Raw genomic sequence first — 21,480 nt, 5'->3', positions numbered from 1 at the left:
TCCATAATGCTTTCAGAAGCATCAGGCACTAACTATAGTAGACTGTGATAATATTTGTTAATAACAGTTATTAATGCAGCTTTCACTTCCTCCCTTTGTCTGGAGAGCAGAAATCATTTTTTTTTTTTTTTTGGGTACATGGAATCCATGCCATTGGTTCAGATGGGGTTAACCTTCTTCATCTAGTATACCTTCAAACAACAATGCCACACCTTCATAAAAACAACCCACCCACAGCAGTAGACATACATCCAAGTGCTAGCAAAGGACTCAACACTAATGAAGAATCCTGAAGCAATTCCATTTGCAATATCCTATTCAAAGCTTCCCAACCAGTATGTTGTGACTGGGTTACAGAAAAGTTGTTTGTGATTCCCCTTACGCAGATGGGTGGGGAGGACCCGGGACAACCTGAGCCTCTGGAATGGTAACTTCTGGCCAAAGGAGCATTTTCAGTTTAATACACTGTTATCTACAAATAATATAATTTCACTTTTCCTATGTACTGTGACTCAAAAAGGTTGGCGAGTATATTATACACACAGTTTAAGCTGTCCAGCACTTGTGCCACTAGCTCCCTTCCCTTTCAGTGGGTTGTAGAGAAGACCAGACAGGAGAACACCCTAGCCTACTCCTGAGAGACCCTTGTATGTGACAGTGTGTCCTCTGGAGTGGATCCATAAATCTGGTCCCATGGCAAATTAAACACTTTTCTATCCTTTGGAGGAAAGCAAATCCTTAACAAAGACCACTTTCCTATCCAAGAGCCTGCACTAGATATGGCAGGTAGTTCTGAGGGTGGTTCCTCAAAGAAAGCACTTGTGAATCCTACTGCAAAGTCTAAGAGAACCCCCACCCACCCATGGAAAGCTCTCATTTGGTTCTTGAGAGAATATGAATTAAGGCACATTTTGTTTCTTCCACTGAGAAGAGGAGGCATGGTGCTGTGGGCCCCTAATCACAAACACGTGGCAGCATCGGGGTCCCAACCCTCCCAACTTCATTTTTTGTTGACTAATGCCTACTTCCCCAAAACTTCCCAATTCTCTAAGGAACTCCCGTCCTCTAAACTTAATCCTGGACATCTGAGGACAGGGCTGTGGATCTCTTCTTCCAGAAAGTATGCCGGCTTCCTCTAAGAGGAGGAGACTACTGAGCTCTTAGTGGAAACTAGTTGGCTGATGCTCTGGATCCCTACAAGTGTAGCACAGCGCATTTTCCCTGCTTTCTCCTTTAGCCAACTCTCACTACTCAACAGGTCTTGTGATATAAATCGACTTAGGCTTGCAAAGGTAACTGGAATTCCTTCCTCTTCCTCAGGTTACAAAAGCTTGCACAACTTTATCTTCTGAGTATGTTCACTGAGGTGCTAAATCAAAGACTAGTGCACGTGGTCATGAAGTCCAAACACATGTGAACATGGAACCACTTTCAGATAACAGAGCCATTCAGCAGTCAAGACCCTACAACAGGCTGAAATGAACCTTTTGCCGCTTCCACTGCCTTAAACTCGATATGGAGCTTAGAATCCTGAGGCAGACAAGTACTAGATAATTTAGCAACAAGCAGGTATCAACAATAACCTTTGGTACCTCATATCTTGCCTCTTGATATTTCAGTGCCATAAATAACCTATGAGAAATACATACAATTTACTACCTTAAAACAAATAACACACTGACAAATGTGGTGTGTTTCACATTAGGTAGTGCTTTTCTGACTTTTCAGAGTTCTGGGCATCACCAGGAGTTCCAGATGAGGTTCCACAAGTCATACAAAACACCATGCCCTCTCTAGAAATACACAGACACCAAAACTCTCCCATTACTTGCCCACTCCAAGATCAATACATTGAAGAATCATCCAATAATTACATGGAATGAAGAAACAAAAAGGTCCGAGAAGTTCACTAATGACTTCCAATGCAAATACCTTTTGGAGCGGTGGGTAACGATCAAGGGGACAATCTGAAGATAACTAAGTTCTGGCTGTAAAGATTCTAAATAAGAAAGCATAAAGGCAAGGAAAGCAATCTCTTGATGTGAAGTCCAGGTGCTTCTCAACTGGGGCTCAGGTTATCTCAGGGTCCAGAGAGAAAAAATACTGATGCTGGTACCCAAAGTAGTTAAGGTAGTTAAGGTAGTTTTAGAGTGCAGAGTAATACGAAAGGAGTTCCTTGCTCCCAAAGGACTGGATTAAATGAGAAACAGGCCTTTCTCTTCTTTCTTTAGGCCAGGCTGTGTGGTTTGCAGGATCTTAGTTCCCTGACCAGGGATTGAACCCTGCTAAGGCAGTGAAGCACTAAGTCCTAACCAGTGGACCACCAGGGAACTCCCCAAACAGGCCTTTCTTTTGAGGGGAAAAAAAAATTATAATATTTTAAGCTGAGACAAGGCAAATACAGTCTTTGTATATTTGCACAGTAGTAAAGGCAAAAAATTTGAATTGCTATGGGCAATGGTAATAGGTTTTCCATCTAGGCAGCACATGAATACAAAGAAAAATCTTGTTTTGGGCTTTGCATCTGAAGAATGGGAAGGCTTCAGATTCTATGCTGTAGTTTTAATCCCCAGTACTTCAAACTATATATGGAGCAGAGTCTCTAGAGAGGTAATTAAGTAAAAATAAGGTCCTCAGAACAGGTCTTAATCCAATATGACTAATGTCCTTATAAGAAGGGGCAATTAGGACACAGATATGAACAGAGGGAAGACCATGTGGAGATAAACTGAGGACAGAGGCCTCAGAAGAAACCAACCTTGCCAACACCTGCAGTTCAGTTCAGTCTTGTATGACTCTGCAACCCCATGAATTGCAGTATGCCAGGCCTCCCTGTCTATCACCAATTTCCCGAGTTCACTCAAAGTCACGTCCATCGAGTCGGTGATGCCATCCAGCCATCTCATCCTCTGTCGTCCTCTTCTCCTCCTGCCCACAATCCCTCCCAGCATCAGAGTCTTTTCCAATGAGTCAACTCTTCGCATGAGGTGGCCAAAGTACTGGAGTTTCAGCTTTAGCATCAATCCTTCCAAAGAACACCCAGGGCTGATCTCTTTCAGAATGGACTGGTTGGATTTCCTTGCGCTCCAAGGGACTCTCAAGAGTCTTCTCCAACACCACAGTTCAAAAGCATCAATTCTTCGGCGCTCAGCCTTCTTCATAGTCCAACTCTCACATCCATACATGACCACTGGAAAAACCATAGCCTTGACTAGACAGACCTTTGTTGGCAAAGCAATGTCTCTGCTTTTCAATATGCTATCTAGGTTGGCCATAACTTTCCTTCCAAGGAGTAAGTGTCTTTTAATTTCATGGCTGCAATCACCATCTGCAGTGATTTTGGCACCCAAAAAAATAAAGTCTGACACTGTTTCCCCATCTCTTTCCCATGAAGTGATGGGACCGGATGCCATGATCTTTGTTTTCTGAATGTTGAGCTTTAAGCCAACTTTTTCACTCTCCTCTTTCACTTTCATCAAGAGGCTTTTTAGTTCCTCTTCACTTTCTGCCATAAGGGCGGTGCATGTCCAAAAGTGTGAAAAAATAAGTATCTACTGTTAAAGCCACACTCAAAAAAAAAGAGAAAGAGAGAAGGCTTGCTTTCTCAGAGGGGGTGGGGTCGTATGGGAAGCATCCGATTCAACATTCAACCTCCAAAAGCAAGAATCACTAACACCTCAGAACTCCTTCTAGTCTAGGGTTAATGCTAGCCCTGAAAAACAAGCACCAAAATCACTTAAAGAACAACTCTGCAGTTTTGGTCCAATTTTTCAACAAATCTTCCCCAATATTTAAATCCTTTTCTTGAAAGAGATGAGAAACAGGGTAGCCAAACTTTTCCACAGCAACCACAGAGTAATGCCAATAATATCCTCAAGGAAAGAAAGCATGATCCTGATATCTTACATTCTAGTCAAAATCTGTCATTTGAAATATAATGGCAAATACACTAGTATACACTAATAAACACATATACACAGCACATAATATTTTGCATGTGTGAGAATTCAGGGAATGAAATATGGCTCCTAGGAGCAATCCCTTGAGAAATTACTAATGAACAAATTTCAGCCAATTAATAGACCAAAGGAAGTAAAATAATGAGCAGCAAATAGTGACTTGATCTAACAACAGGAATAAGAATTTTAAAAACTGGGATTATGTCACATTATAGTACAGATCGAAAGTTTTATAACCCTGACAATGCAGAAACAATAATACTTAAAAGCTAGAGGGGGAAGGGGGAAGCAGAAGATTTCCTTTTCTTTTATATCCAAGTGTCAGTGTATTATTTGATGCTGAAAATTCAAGTAATAAAGTATGTATGAGCTAAAGGTACAAATACTCAGCTAACAGTGGTATGATGCTTAGATACGAGGGGATGAGGCAGAAAAATACTAATTTTCCTAATGATCCTAAAAGATCCTGTGTAAAGCAATCGTCTTGAAACTAATATACATGTGACCCTGGAGATAATATAAAATATCACGTCAGTTCCTTCCAGCTTCCCTTTCCCTTCCCACAAGAAATGCATATTTCCCAAACATCCCAGGTATTTTCATGGTGCTTTGCTTAGTGGGGATGAAACGTCAGAAGTGTAAAACAAAGAGAAATTTACAAATAGAGATGTTTTTCCTTCCTCATAAATAATTTTGTTAAAAGCATAGAGTGATTTTTTTAAGAGTATTTTGCTATTGGTGGAGTATAATAAACTCAGATATGTACAGATTGGGGCTGCTGGAATTACATCTTCACTAAAAGAAACTCAGTAATTCCATCTCTGAATACTGTTGAGAAATGCTTCAAACCCAAGGGAGAATCCCATTAAAGCAAAGCAGAAAGTATAGGAAATGTGTAATGATTCTTTATTTCATAGACATTATAAACTTATGGCAAGTCTTAGAACACCTGATCTGAGAATTATTCATAGGCATGATGCTTGTCAAGGTGACGTGTATCAACACATTTAGTTGAATTAAAAAGGGAAGTCATTTTTTTCTGATTAAGAAAATATACTTGCAAGATGTGGTGAAGTCCAAAATATACCCATTTTTCCCAATCCTGTATACTGGATAGAACAAAGTACCTAAAAAGAATTGAGTAACTAGCATAATCAAAAGTATCTCATATGTCTTGAACAGTCTTTTAGGTATACTCATTACAGAGAGTGGGAAGCAAATACATAACTTGAAGAAACAGGTAAGAGAGGCTTGCATACATCAGGAAGCTTCTAATTCTTTGCTTTTGACAAAAATGGAGATTCTAATTGAATTACTAGATTCCAGATCATTAAAAAAGATTAACAAGTGGGAGAGCAGATTAATTTCCTATACAGAAGAACCTGAAAGATATCCCAGCCTCCTGGGGATATAGTTCCCCACTCCTTAGTGTGGGCTGCACCTACAACTTCCTTTATACAGAACAGAAAGTAGGAAATGAGGAGTTTTACAGTGGAGAAATCCTAAAAGCAAGTCTCAGCCAGGTGACGAATGTTACCATCAAAAGTGATAAGTCATGCTGACAGTATGTAACCTTGATATGACATGATAAAAATGTACTTTACCTTAATTTCTCCCAATACTCACAACTCCAGTATAATAAGCAGAAAAAAGCATCAAACAAAATCCCAGTTGGGGGACATTCTATAAAACACCCTTCAAAATTGTCAAGGTCATCAAAACCAAGGAAAAGTCGAAGAAACTGTTGCAGTTGTCTAAGAAGAAACATCTATTAAATATAATGTGCTATCTATAATGTGTAGGATCTTAGAGCAGAAAAAACAACATTAGGTAAAAATTAAGGAAACGTGAAAGAATATGGACTTTGATCAATCATAATGTACTAATACAAGTTCACTAATTGTAATACATGAACCATACTAATGTTAGATTTTAGTAACAAAGAAACCTGGCAGGTGTGGGGAACATGGGTACTATCTGTACTTCATAATTTTTCTGATAATCTAAAATCATTATAAGTTTTTTGAAGTTATTTTAAAAGAAACACACTGATGACAAAACTAAAGTAAGAATACCCAGTCAACCTTCTGGGATAGTTATAATAAGAAACATGGAAAATAACAAGTGCTAACAAAGATCTGGAGAAATTTGAATTCTCTCACACTGCTGGTGGGAATGCACTAAAAATTTAGTGCAGGCATGTTGGAAAACATGGCAGTTCCTTGAAAAGTTAAACATTGAGTTATGACCCCACAATTCCATTTCCAGGAATAAGTCCAAGGAAATGAAAACATATGTGCACATAAAAACTTGCATGCAATGTTCACAGCGGCATTATTCATTAATAGCCAATGAGTGGAAACAACTGAAATGTCCATCAACTGATGAATGGATTAAAAAAAAGTGTAAACACTAAGACTTTTCAGCAAAAAGTAGTAAGAGTCCTAGAACACAGAAGCAACCAATTCAAACACAGAAGTCATGAAATCTAAAGCAGCAGGGTGGAACTCAGATAATGCAAGAGGAAGAACTAATAGTAGAATAATTCTTCCAAAGTGAACACAGAAATGAGCAACATATGCATTATTTGCCCATAAATACAACTCTTCAAAATGATGCACGCATGCTACATAAAGCTCTAGCATAAAACAAAGCAATCATATATAGAAAGGATTCTTTTGTACTTGTTAAAAGATTATATCCAATGTTAAGAGCCAGCTAGAAACCAGATTATTCCTTATGTAATTCCTTACCTGACATTTTGAGTAGGATTCCACCTTTCAGAGGGCAGTTCTCCACTCTGTGGGTCATCTACAGGTGGATGAAGAATTGAAATGCATACATCTCCATTCTACAAGACACAAATAACACATTCAGTAAATACTCAAAAGTATAATATAAAAAAAAAAACAATTCTGCTGAAATTTCTTTTATTCCTAGAAAACTTGTTTTCTTACCGCTGGGGAGTAAACTGCTTTTTCTTCATGTTTAGATCCAATGATAGAGAAGAATTAAGCATTTTTATATTATATATATTCATTTTGACCAATCTCCAAAATACTTTTCTTACTTTTGCCTAAAATGTGCCTAGAGACAGCATATATGACAAACCTACAGCAAACACCATCTCACTGGTGAAGAAGTAAAAGCATTTCCTGTAAGATCAGGAACAAGACAACAATGTTCACTTTGCCACTATTATTCAATTTGGAAGCCCTAGCCACAGCAATTAGAAAAGAAAAATAAATAAAAGGAATCCAAATTGGAAAAGAAGAAGTAAAACTGTCACTGTTTGCAAATGACATGATACTCTATATAGAAAAGCCTAAAGATGCCACCAGAAAACTACTAGAGCTAATCAATGAATTTGGTAAAGTTGCAGGATATAAAATTAATGCACAGAAATCTCTTGCATTCCTATAACACTAACAATGAAAGACCAGAAAGAGAAATTAAGAAAACAACTCCATTTACCATCGCAACAAAATAGAATAAAATAAGTAGAAATAAACCTACCTAAGGAGGCAAAAGACCTGTCCTCAGAAAACAAGAAGACACTGAAGATAGAAATCAAAGACAACACAAATGGAAAGACATACCATGTTCCTGGATCGGAAGAATCAATCCTGTGAAAACGATTATACTACCCTAAAGCAATTTACAAACTCAATGTAATCCCTATCAAATTACCAATGCATTTGTCACAGAATTAGAACAAAAACTTTATAATTTGTATAGAAACAAAATAGATCCCAAATAGCCAAAGCAATTTTGAGAAAGAAAAGCAAAGTTGGAGGAATCAGGCTCCCTGATTTCAGACTATACTACAAGGTTACAGTAATCAAGACAGTATGGTACTGGCACAAAAATAGACCTATAGATCAATGAACAGGAGAGAAAGCCCAGAGATAAACCCCGTACCTATGGTCACGGTCATGTAATCTATGACAAAGGAGATAAGAATATACAACAGAGAAAAGACAGTCTTTTTGGTAAATGCCGCTGGAAAAACTGGATAGCTACATGTAAAAGAATGTAATTAGAACACTAACACCATTCACAAAAATAAACTCAAAATGGATTATAGACCTAAATGTAAGATGGTACACTATAAAACTCTTAAAGGAAAACACAGGAAGAACACTCTTTGATACAAATCACAGGAAGATTTTTTTGTATCTACTCCCTAGAATAATGAAACAAAAATTAAACAAATCTAATTAAAAGCTTTCACAGAGCAAAGGAAACCATAAACAAGATGAAAAGACAAGGTTCAGAATGGGAGAAAATATTTGCAAACAAAGCAACTGACAAGGGATTACTCCAGAACATACAAACAGCTCTTGTAGCTCAATATTAAAAGAAAAACAAACCCTAAACAACCCAATCAAAAAAATGGGCAGAAGACCTAAATAGACATTTCTCTCAAAAAGACATACAAATGGCCAAGAGGCACATGGAAAGATGCTCAACATCACTAATTATTAGAGAAATGCAGATCAAAACTGCAATGAGGTATCACTTCACACCAGTCAGAACAACTAACATCAAAAAATCTACAAACAATAAATGCTAAAGAGGGTGGGGAGAAAAAGGGAACACTTTTGCACTATTGGTGGGAATGTACATTGATACAGCTGCTATAGAGAACAGTATGGAGGCTCCTTAAAAAAACTGAAAATAGAACTACCATTCGACCCAGCAACCCCACTACTAGCCAAATACCCTGAGAACACCATAATTCAAAAAGACACAGGCACCCCAATGTTCACTGCAGCACACTATTTACAATAGTCACAACATACCAGCAAACTAGATGTCCATCAACAGATAAATGGATTAAAAAAGATGTGGTGTATATATATATATAAGAGGCTCAGTGGTAAAGAATCCACCTGCCAATGTAGGAAACACAGGTTTGATCCCTGGGTTGGGAAAGGGAAATGGCAACCCACTCCAATATTCTTGCCTGACAAACCCCACAGACAGAGGAGTCTAGTGGGTCCATGAGGTTGCAAGAGTCAGACACGACTTAGTGACTAAACACCACCACCACATATATATACAATGGAATATTATTTGGTCATAAAAAAGAATGAAATTGGGTCATTTGTAGAGATGTGGATGGATTTAAAGACTGTCACAAAGAATGAAGTCAGAGAAAAATACCATATATTAACGCATATATGTGGAATGTAGAAAAATTGTACATATTTGCAGGGCAGGAACAGAGACAGATGAAGAAAATGGATGTGTGAACATGGGTGGGGGAAGGGAGGAATGAATTGAGACATTGGAACTGACATAGATACCCTACCATGTGTAAAATAGATCACTAGTGGGAACCTGATATATAGTGCAGGAAGCTTAGCTGGGTGCTCCATGGTGACCTGGATGGGTGGGATGGGGGTAGAGGGTGTGGTAAAAGGAAGGGAGGTCCAAGAGGGAGGGAATACATGTTTATATATAGCTGATTCACTTCACTGTACAGCAGAAATTAACACAATGTTGTAAAGCAAATATACCCCAATTTTTTTAAAAAGAAAATCTGCCTATAACCTGTCTACAGAGAAGCTATAATCACCTTTAATATCAATGACTGGCTTCAGTAAGTATGGTTTATATAAACTGATACATGCCTCCTAACAATTATATATAACTCCCTTGGTATATGGATAGAAGAACTCACCACTATGTATAATATTCTGGTTCATAAATTTAAATTATAGGATCTAATTCACAAGTGCTAAGTTAAAACACACATGGACTCTCTCATATGCAATAGAGACTGTTAACAGAAAAGACTGAGAAAGATGTAGTAGCCTATTGGTTTAAAATAAAAGATTCAAATGTTTAAAAAGAGAGGTATAATCATATAAAGTAGAATAAATCTTATATATAAACCTAAATTTATATACATGTACACACACACCAAGATAAAAGAACATTTTAAAAAGGAAAATAAAATTTTAATAACATCAACGTAAAACACTATATTCCAAAACTTTGTATTAATGTTAGATAACATGAAAAAGTTTAAAAAAAAAAACACACCCTATGGAAACGAGGAGAGAGAAACTAGATATATGTGGAGAGGACACCTAGGAGGTGCTTTGGAAGAAAAATGAAAGGCTTAAAGGTTGAAGAAGCTTAAATAATGATTTCAATTTTAATAACCTAAAGGAAATTTAGACATGAGATTGCCTGAAAAAATAAACCAACATCAGAAATATGTTTGGGTAGTTATATTTATTTTGTACTATTATACCAATTACCACAAAATTGGCTGAAAACAACACAAATTTATTATTTTACAGTCTTGTAGGTCTAAGCTTGACACTGCTCTCCACAGGGTTAAGGTCAACTGTGTGGGTAGCAACACATTCCTTACTGGAGGCTCCAGGAAAGAATCCCTTTCCTTGCCCTTTCTGGCTTCTAAAAGGCCACCCACATTCTTTTCTTCTTGGCCCTCTTCCTCTAATCCTCAAAGGAAGCAATGCTGCATTTTTGGACCCTTTCTTCTAAAGTCACATCTCCTTCTCACTCTGATTTTCTTCCTACCCTACCTCTTCCACTTTAAGCCAGTGGTCCCCAACTTTTTTGAAGCCTGGGACTGGTTTGGCGGAAGACAATTTTCCATGACCAGGGGTGGGGAGAATTTCCCTGGTGGTTCAGACGGTAAACGTCTGCCTACAATGCGGGAGACCAGGGTTCAATCCCTGGGTCGGAAAGATCTCCTAGAGAAGGGAATGGCAACCCACTCCAGTATTCTTGCTGCCATCCCCACCCCCCACCAAAAAAGGGGCTCAAAGAAATATTTAGATTTCCCTGGTGGCTCAGATGGTAAAGTATCTGCCTACAATGCAAGAGACCTGGGTTCAATCCCTGGGTTGGGAAGATATCCTGGAGAAGGAAATGGCAACCCTCTCCAGTATTCTTGCCTGGAAAAATCCCATGGACAGAGGATCCTGGCAGGCTAAAGTCCATGGGGTTGCAAAGAGTTGGACATGACTGCTGCTGCTGCTGCTAAGTTGCTTCAGTTGTGTCCGACTCAGTGTGACCCCATAGACGGCAGACCACCAGGCTCCTCCGTCCCTGGGATTCTCCAGGCAAGAACACTGGAGTGGGTTGCCATTTCCTTCTCCAATGCATGAAAGTGAAAAGTGAAAGTGAAGTCACTCAGTTGTGTCCGACTCTTCGAGACCCCATGGATTGCAGCCCACCCGGCTCCTCTGTCCATGGGATTTTCCAGGCAAGGGTACTGGAGTGGGGTGCCATTGCCTTCTCCGATGGACATGACTGAGTGACTTCAATTTCAAAGGGGTGGGGGTGAGGGGTGATTTTGGAATGATTCAAGCACAGTAGGGTTTGCACTCCTATGAGAATCTAATGCTCAGGCAATAATGTGAGCAATGGGGAACAGCTGTAAATACAGATGAGGCTTGGCTTGCTCGCCCATCACATGGGGGCTTGCTCACCCACCTCATTCTCTGTGGCCTGGTTCCTAAAAGGCCAAGGGATTGGGGACCCCCTACTCTAATGGGGACCACCTAGATTGTCCAGAATAATCTCAGTTCAAGGTCACCTGATAAGCAAGCCTAATTCTTCTTAACATGTAAAGGTACATATCGCAGATTCCAGGGATTACAATGCATATATCTCTGTGGAAGCATTATTCTACCTACCACAGGAGTGAAGAACACAGTTTGAATGAAAAACAGAACAAACAGAGGAGCATGTTACTTTGTTCACAGTTTAGTGTGTGTGTTAAGTAAAATTTCTGAGTAGTGAAATGATATAAACAGATATGTATGTAGAAATGACATATCAAAAGATGGGCATCTCTGAAGGAGGGCATGGCAACTCACTCCAGTATTCTTGCCTGAAAAATCTCATGGACAGAGAAGGATGGCGGGCTACAGTCCATGGGGTTGCAAGAGTTGGACACAACTCAGTGACTAAACAACAGCAGCAATTTTACAACAACCCTAAATGAGCAACAGCAGGATGGACAACTCCAGCAAAAGTCTCATCATCAGTGAATTCAATGAAGACGTCAGCAGTTGTATTTGTCTTTTGAGCCCAGATCACTGGAAGAGAGCAATCAGTTTCACCTGCTGGATTTAACTTGGAATAAAAACATGGTTAAGAATAAAGAAAATGCCCTTGTTTCCATTAAAAAAAAAAAAAAGATGGGCATCTCAACTGATTCAGGCAAAGCACTCGACAAGACCCAACACTTACTCATAATAAAAACACTCAGAAAACCATACTTTTCAGCTATCTTAAAAAGTGTAAATGGGAGTTATATTAAGAAGATAAATAAATTTAAGAGACCAAAAAACCAACCCACAGCTAGCATCCTCAATGGTGAAAACTTTCCTGAGATCAGAAATAAGACAAAGGGCACCCACTTTTACTATTGCTATTTACAATGTACTGGAAGTAGTAGCCAGAGGAATTAAGAAAAATTCTGAAAGTGTACAAATTGAAAAGGAAGAAGTAAATCCATTTTTATTGTAAAAGTCAAAGAAAATTCCAAAGAACTCACAAGAAAACTACTAGAGAGAATCAATTCAACAAAGTTGTAGGATATAAGATCAACCCTCAAGTCAGTTCATTTTGGGATTTTTGAAATTCCAGTGGAGGCATCTCTGGAGGAGGGCATGGCAACCCACTTCAGTATTCTTGCCTGAAAAATCCCATGGACAAAGGTTAGAACTCTGCGCTTTCACTGCCCAGGACCTAGGTTCAATCTCTGGTAAGGGAACTAAGATCTCACAAGCCATGTGGCATGGCAAAAATAAATAAAACAGATTCAATCCAATCCCAATCAAAACCCTAGCTTCCCTTTTTGTAGAAACTGACAAACTGCCCATAAAATTTATAAGGAAATTTAAGGGACTCACAAAAGCCAAAACAATCTTGGAAAATAATAAAGTTGAAGAATTCATACTTCCTGATTTCAAAACTTACTATAGAGCTACAGAGAATAAGACAGTTTAGGACTGGCATGACAGATATATAGATCAAGGCAACAGAACTGAGAGTCTACACAGATTCATACAACATGGCCAATTGATTTCTGATAAGATGGTAAGTTCATCCAATGGGGAAAGAACAGTCTCTTTAGCAAATGATGCTGGGACTGGATTTCCAAAAGAATGAGGTTGAACTCCTACCTCATACCATATACAAAATTAACTCAAAATGGAACAAAGATCCAAGAGCCTAAATCATAAAGTCTTTTTATAACAGTGTGTCTGTGTCTGTCTGTCTGTGTGTTTAAAATCCTCATGACTTTGGATTTAGCAATGGACTTTTTAGGTATGACACCAAAACCATGCATAAACAAGATAAACTAGACCTCTCCATCAAAATTCAGCACTTTTGTGCAAAGGACATTATCAAAGAAAATGGGAAAAAAACAATCGATACGTACGAGAGGAAATATCTGCAGGTTATAGGGAAGTGACAAGGGTTTGATCCCCGGGCCAGGAAAATTCCACATGCTGTGAAGCAACTAAGCCCATAAGCCACAAACTATGGAGCCAGTGCACTAGAGCCTGCAAGCCACAACTACTGAAGCTCCAGGAGAAGCCACTCCAAAGAGGAGCCTGCGCATCACAACAAAAAGTAGCCACTGCCTGTTGCAAATAGAGAAAGCCCATGTGCAACAACAAAGACTCACCATAGCCAAAAATAAATAAATCTTAGGAAAAAAAAAAAAGGAGGGGGGAGGGAGAAGTTCTAAGCTTTGAGAAAGGCAGTTCTGAGATGTAAAATGAAAACAAATACAAAGAGCAGTGAGATTTTGAGTTGCCATAGCTGTGAAGTTCATACTGAAGAGTTTGTGTACAAAAACTTCATTTGAATACATGATTTGTGAAGCAAATGGGCTTCACTGGTTATCTACTTCTGAACACACACAACACATGTAACCAGGCAAACTGTTACTGAGATCACTTAACATATTATATAAAGTAAAAAGGAGTCAACTGTGTAGCATGGTCATTGATGACAAGTTCATATTAAATTTCTTTTGTTCTCCAAGTTTCCCCTTGGTATTTATAAATTTCACAAATATGGCAACGATAAATGTTGAAATTGGTAACACAGCAGTTTATTTATAACTTTGGGGGCTACAGTAATATCTGTGAATGTATTTAACACAACTATACCAAAGCTCTAGTTTTTAAAAACTTGATAAACTATTTCTACCAAAAATAATCCTTACAATATTTTTAATGCTTACAAAGTTAATACACAAAAAACTCATCAATTCATATATTTTAGCATTTGAGTAGGCTTTTGCTTTAGTATTATTTTGTTGCTGCTGATATTGTTGTCACTGTTCCCCCATTTCAATCCCAGTTCTATTAAAAATAATTCTGTAGTAAACAATTTGGTGACTAGAACAATTTGACACTGAGGTCCGTTGTGTTTCTAGGTGACAACATAGATGGATAAGTAGAGAGCAATTTCCAAGAATATCCCATCCCTCTGGCTAAGAACCATGAGCCCTAATGTCTAAAATCACAAATACATACTTGGGCCCCCAAGTTCAATTCTGATACCATTTCCAGAACATAGCAAAGTAAACTAACAAATGTGAGGAAAGTCTCTTGTGACTCATTTGATTACATCAAATTTAATGCTTAACTATGACTTAACACTTGTTTACAAACAACTTATACGGCATGGTAAACAACTGCATATCCGTAAGATATGCATATATTATTTTACTGCTAAAATTTTTATGAATATGAAAAATATTTCTAAAAATAATGATCCAATGCTAAATCTTAAGAGACAGAAATAGATTGCCTACCTAAGTGGTGAAAAACCAATTGAAAGGGGACTGTATCTACCTACATTTTCTTCTGAAAAAGCTTTGGTTCCTTTATCATGCTTTTTCTTCTTTTTTGACAAAAGTTTGAGAATTAGATAAATGAGATGGAAACAGGCAAGTGTGTGGCTCTAACGTGAATGCATTCTCAGTGGCAAGACAAGGTATATATTTGTTACATAAAACAACAGTATAACACATTCAATGTTGTTTTCACTTCTCTTTTATTATCTAAAACCTATATATACCACCTAGTTTTGAAGGCAAGAATTTGTGATTATTAAATGGAGACAGACACAAAAATATTTCGGTATTAACTGAACTCAGTTTTAACTTATGAAACAGTGAAATATTTCTATAGTCTCTCTCCTACAACAGGATAACTTTGTTATACAGAACAGTATAACACATTCAGTGTTGTTTGTATTATGGTTATGTCAAATACTAAAGATACTAAAGAAAACAATATTCTGGGAGCTTATTTCTAGAAATGTTACAATGTATCACCTTTTGAGCACTCTTTGTCCCGTTTTAAGAAAAGAAAAATGAAGATAATGACTTACAGAAAAAAGCAGATTGTGAAAAACAATAATGCTGCTCCAAGGTGTTCTTTATATAGACTGAGATCTATTCAGCACTATAGAATAAGTAAAGGCCTTGTAGCTCTATTTCTGGAGCACAGGAGCTTGCCAATATACATGGTGACCAAAAAAAAACCCCAAAAATTATACTACTAAAGTCGCAAATTTAGAAAAACAAATTTAATGCTTGGGCCTCAGTTACAACTTCAGAGTCCTACTGTAATGAAACAGACTACAGAATGGTAAAGGAGTAGACTCAAAGGATTTATCAGTGGGCCTTGACATATACCCCAAGAAACATAAGGAATCATTTCAGGATCCTTAAAACTTAGCACAAAGCTAAGTACATTTCATCAAAAAAGCTAGAAATTGTTTTCCCAGGCATGTGCACTTGTCCAACAGAAGATCCTAACCCTGAATTTATTTCAGAAGAGACTCTCAGCCAGTATGCAGCAACTCCTTAAAGGAGATCAGTACAAATGATTCCCACTCCCTTCGCCACAAGCTGAATCTCTGATCAAAGTGACAAATTGTGAAGCTAGAGTCTGTGAAGCTAGGGAACAGGTACACAAATAAATCTGTATAACTTTATTAAATTTTTAAAAATGTAAATGCTAACACATATGAATTATAATCTTAGCAATGAGCAGCAAAGTTTTAAAGTCTCAATCTTAAATTAACCGTAATATGGAACAGTGTGTGCTCAATCATGTCCAGCTCTTTGTGACCCCATGGACAGTAGACCGGCAGGTTCCTCTGTCCATGGAATGCTCCAGGCAAGGATACTGGAGTGGATTGCCATTTCCTACTGCAGGGGAACTTCCCAACCCAGAGATCGAACTTGTGGCTCCTGAGTCCCCTGTACTGGCAGGAGGATTCTTTACCACTGAGCCACCTGGAAAGCCCCAACCATAATATACACTGGTATAATAAAAGCCACAAATAGTTCTTTGTCACCACAGTATACTGAGCTATGGAGGTTATTTTAAAGGACAGTGTCAAAAAATCAAATCTTCAAAGAAATTCATGACAGATATCTCTTACCTCATAAATGTTGGGGTGCCACATTTTGGTCAAGAATCTGAAGGTAGGTGGTGAATATGGGTAGTCAATAGGAAATTTAATATGCGCCTAAAAAGAAAAAAAAAATGAAATGCTAATAAGTAAGACTACAGGTTACTTATGTGCCTAACAATTCACCCTAATATACTCCAGTGAAACTGAATATTTTTCTACACCATAAACTCTGGAGATTAAAACAGTTCATATGTATTTTGTTAGCCCCAATGCTAGGGTTATTAGCATGTTTTTACAACTCTCTCTTTATTTATTTATAAAAATGTATGTTAAATTGCCAATGCTCAACAGTTATATAATTTTTACCTGAATAAACATGAATGAAAAAGTTTAATATGTGTGTCACATTAATGGCTGCATTTCATATTAATAACAATTAATACAACCTTATGGTATAATATAGAACAAAGATAATTTGTTTTACTTAACACCATTTAACTATCACCAAGGAGTAACAAATGCTATCATTTTGATAAGGCTCCTTCAGGAGTTTTTCATGCTCAAGTATGCTTATCTCTTTACAAAGCTTATTTTCAATTACTGTATTTATACTGTTTCTTTCCATCTGTATTATATCTTAAACATTTTCCTTTGTATGTATGATTGTCAGTATTTGCAAAATGTTTCCATCAAATGGATACATAGATGAACCATTAAAAAAAATCTATTTCCTTATTTTGGAACATATTGGTGGTTTTGCACTCTTTTGCTATTGTAAATACAGTTACAGTGAATATCCTCAGCAGAATCCCACATTTCAAATATGAATAAATCCAAACAAAGTCTCATCTAACCGTACCAGTAAAAGGGAATGAGGATAGGAATGAAAGGACAAGCTGAGAGTAAAGCTGAGGATAGTAGTGAAAATGGGAGTTAGGATCCTCAAAAATTCTGTCTTCAATAAAAGCAATGAGAAAAATAGCAAAAATTGTAAGAATTAACTTCTTCAAAATCTAGAAAATCACGTAAGGCTTGTAGCAATTCAGGGAGGATCTATTCAAGGAAAATAGTTGAACTGGTTTTTATAGTAAACTTTGTGGTATTTTAACTTGCTCTAGTTAAAAGATCTCCAGGAGATCGTCCCAATCCAGGGATCGAACCCAGGTCTCCTACATCACAGGTGGATTCTTTACTATCTGAGCCACCAGGGACTCAGCAGGTCAAACAGACTTAACAACTATTTTAATAGGAAAGGGTGGGATATGAAATGTCTGTATGGCTTTGAAAATCTCTGACCAATTTCTAACTAGAAGATCAGGCCAATGTATAAAGCCATGAATATGCCTCAGCTATGCACATGCTCAGAAAAGTCACAAGAAGTCATTAGATGGCCTTCAACTAGCACCTCTGGTGAACCTGAGATCTGCACAAGCAGGAAGTGAGAGCTAGGCTGAATTTGCAACTACCTAGCTGAGTGTTAAAGGCATGCCCCCAAATGCACACAGAGCTCCTCTAAAATGCCCAGGAGGTTTGTTGATTCCAGGAAAACAACTGCATTTCATTTAATAAGGTAACCTTCTGCCCAATCACTGGGTGACCACTCAGCTAACCAAGTGAAGACTTTACTGGCCACACACAACCAAGAACACAGACGTTTCAGAATTAGGTCAGAAAAGTCATTAAGTAAGGAAGCAACTACAACAAACAAGAACAACCAAATTCCTGTTGCCACAATATATTATTTAAGCATCCAGTTTTCAACAAAATATTACAAAACATGAAAAGAGAGTATGGCACATACAAAGGGTAAAAACAGCAACAAACAGAAACTAGAAGGTCAGATATTTAATTTATTAGAAAAAGACTTTAGATCAGCTGTATTAAATATATTCCAAAGGTTAAAAGAAACCATGGCTAAAGAAATAAGGAAATGTATATGGAAAATCTTTCAGCATATGAACATGAAGAAATTATAAAAAATAAGCAAAAAAAAGCTTTGGAGGAAAAGAACCAAATATAAACCACAAAGCTGCAAAATACAGTAACTGAAATTTAAAAAATCTGCTAGATAGGCTGAACAGCAGTTTTGATGAAACAGAAAAAAAGAATCAGTGAAACTGAAGAAAGCTCTGTTTAGATTAACCAGTCTGAGTTAAGAGAAATAGAAAGTAACTAACAGAGACCTATGGGACATCAGGTTATCAATATATACATATTAAGAGTCTCAGAAGAGGAAACAAAAGGGGCAAAAAGAGCATTTGATGAAATAATGGCCAAAAATTTGCCAAATTTGATTAAAACAATGACTCTAACAATCAAAAGCTCAACAAACTCCCAAGAGAAAAACTCAGAGATACACATCTGTCTATATATCATAATCAAACTGTTCACAACTAAAGAATGAATCTTGAAAGCAGCAAGAAAGAAGCCATCCATCAAAGAGAGGCTGTCTCACCAGAAACTAGGAACCCAGAAAGCAGTGGAATAACATTCAAAGTACAAAGAACAAAATCTGTCAATTGAAAATTCTATATCCAGCAAAACTATTCCTCAAAACTCAAATAGGCAAATTAAAACATTCCTAGGTAAACAAAAACTGAGAACTAGCAGATGATGACTAGTGGACCTCACCTGCAAGAAATACTAAAGGGAGTTTTTTAGGCTGAAAGGAAAGGACACTAACTACTATGTGAAACAAGATGAAGAAAGAGCACAAATAAATATATAGTACAAGTACAGGATAGATACAGAAGATATAATAAATGTTCTTTTTGTTTATAACTTTTTCCTCCCAATTTGAAAAACAGGGCTTCCTTGGTGGCTCAGTGGTAAAGAATCTGCCTGCCAATGCAGGAGACATGAGTTTGATCCCTGATCTGAGAAGCATGATCAAATCACATGATCAAACACAGCATGAAGAAATTAAGTCCATATGCCACAACTATTGAGCCTGTGCTCTAGAGCCTGGGAGCTACAACTACTTAGCCCACTGGCCACAACTACTGAAGGCAACATGCCCTAGAGCCTGTGCTCCACAACAAGAGAAGACCCTGCAGTGAAGAGCCTGCACAGAGCAACTAGAGAGTAGCCCCCACTCCCCACAACTGGAGAAAATCCCAGTGTGATTTGGATGTGAAGAGCCATCACAGCCAAAATAAATAAATTAAATTTAAAAACTACATAGCATAATAATTATAAATCTACTAAAGAGCACAAAGCACACAAAGAAGTAATTCGTATACCAATAAATAATTGAACTGTATAGTTATATGATGTTGATTATAGAAATAAATCCACAAATTCAACACCCCTTCATGACTGAAAACACCCAACAAACTAGAAATACAAGGGAAATTCCTTGCTTTGACAAGGGACATCTAGTAAACAAAACTGCAACTAATACTATACTTAATGGTTAAGGAATTTCAGAAATTATACAGGGATGTCCACTCTCATCACGTGTATTCAACACTGTATTGGAGATGCTAGCCAGGGCAACTGGCAAGCAAATGAAATAAAAGGTATCTTGGTTAGAAAGTAAGAAGCAAAGTTATTTCTATTTGTAAATTATATAATCCTGTATACAAAAAAATCAAAAGAATCCACTAAATATATTAGAACAGCAAATCAGTAAAGTTGCAAGATAAAATTTATAATATCAGCATCAATTATATTTCTATACAGCAGCCCTGAACAAAATCAAAATGAAATTAAGGAAATTCTATTTATAATGGCAACAAAAATAATAAATACTTAGGAATGAATTTACTAACAAGAAGTGCAAACTTGGGACTTCCCTGGCAGTCCAGTGATTAAGACTTCCCCCTCCAATGCAGGGGGTGTGGGTTCAATCCCTGGTGGAGGAGGGAAGATCCCATGTGCCTCATGGCCAAAAAAACCAAAATATTTTATAACAAAAAACAAACAAAAAACTCAGAATAAAGACTTTAAAAATGGTTCACATAAAAAAGAAAAAATCTTTAACAAAAACGTGTGCAAAACTCACTCTCTAAAAAATACAAAACATTTTTAAAAGAAATTAAAGACTTAAGTAAATATTAAATATCCATGTTCATGTAGTTTCCCAGATGGCACAGTGATAAAGAATCTGCCTGCCAATGTAGGCAACCCAGGAGACATGGATTTGATGCCTGGGTCGGGAAGTTCCCTTAGAGAAGAAAATGGCAACCCACTTCAGCATTCTTGCCTGGAAAATTCCGTGGACAGAGGAACTTGGAGGGCTACAGTCCATGGGGTCACAAAGGGTTGGAGACGCCTGAGCAAATACACACACACACATGTTCATGGACTGCAAGATTTAATATTCTTTTTTTTTTATTTTAATTTTTACTTTATTTTACTTTACAATACTGTATTGGTTTTGCCATACACTGACATGAATCCGCCACAGGTGTACATGAGTTCCCAATCCTGAATTAATATTCTTAAGATGGTAATCCTCCCCAAGTTGATCCACACATTCAACATCACTGTATGGAAATCTCTGCTGCCTTCTTTTCAGTTCAGTCGCTCAGTTGTGTCTGACTATTTGCAACCCCATGGACTGCAGCACAATAGGCTTCGCGTCCATTACCAACTCCCAGAGCTTGCTCAAACTCATGTCCAATGAGTCAGTGAGGCCATCCAACCATCTTATCCTCTGTCATCCCTTCTTCTCCTGTCTTCAATTTTTCCCAGCATCGAAGTCTTTTCCAGTGAGTCAGTTCTTCACATCAGGTAGCCAAAGTATTGGAGTTTCAGCTTCAAAATCAGTCCTTCCAGTGAATATTCAGGGTTGATTTCCTTTAGGGATTGACTGGTTTCAACTCTTGCAGTCCAAGGGACTCTCAAGAGTCTTCTCCAACACGATAGTTCAAAAGCATCAATTCTTTGGCACTCAGCTTTCTTTGTAGTCCAACTCTCACATCCATACATGACTACTGGAAAAACCATAGCTTTGACTAGACGGACCTTTGTCAGCAAAGTAATGTCTCTGCTTTTTATATGCTATCTAGGTTGGTCATGGCACCCCACTCCAGTACTCTTGCCTGGAAATCCCATGGACGGAGGAGCC

At 37.6% G+C, this 21,480-nt stretch overlaps 1 protein-coding gene across 1 annotated transcript in view; it reads right to left on the bottom strand.

The window, feature by feature from the left end:
• Positions 1 to 21,480, bottom strand: part of UBE2R2 (ubiquitin conjugating enzyme E2 R2) — a 100,622-nt gene that overhangs the window by 9,088 nt on the left and 70,054 nt on the right. Inside the window, exons 2-3 of the mRNA XM_068973671.1 lie at positions 16,434 to 16,520; positions 6,713 to 6,810 (exon numbers count right to left, since the gene is read on the bottom strand). Of these exons, the coding sequence (XP_068829772.1) occupies positions 6,713 to 6,810; positions 16,434 to 16,520 (185 nt within the window). The remainder of the gene's footprint in view (positions 1 to 6,712; positions 6,811 to 16,433; positions 16,521 to 21,480) is intronic.

The sequence above is a fragment of the Capricornis sumatraensis genome, chromosome 6 (assembly GCF_032405125.1).
Source record: "Capricornis sumatraensis isolate serow.1 chromosome 6, serow.2, whole genome shotgun sequence".
Lineage (NCBI taxonomy): Eukaryota > Metazoa > Chordata > Mammalia > Artiodactyla > Bovidae > Capricornis > Capricornis sumatraensis.
The sequence above is the reverse complement of the archived record's forward strand: the minus strand, read 5'-3'. Positions and strand labels throughout refer to the sequence as shown.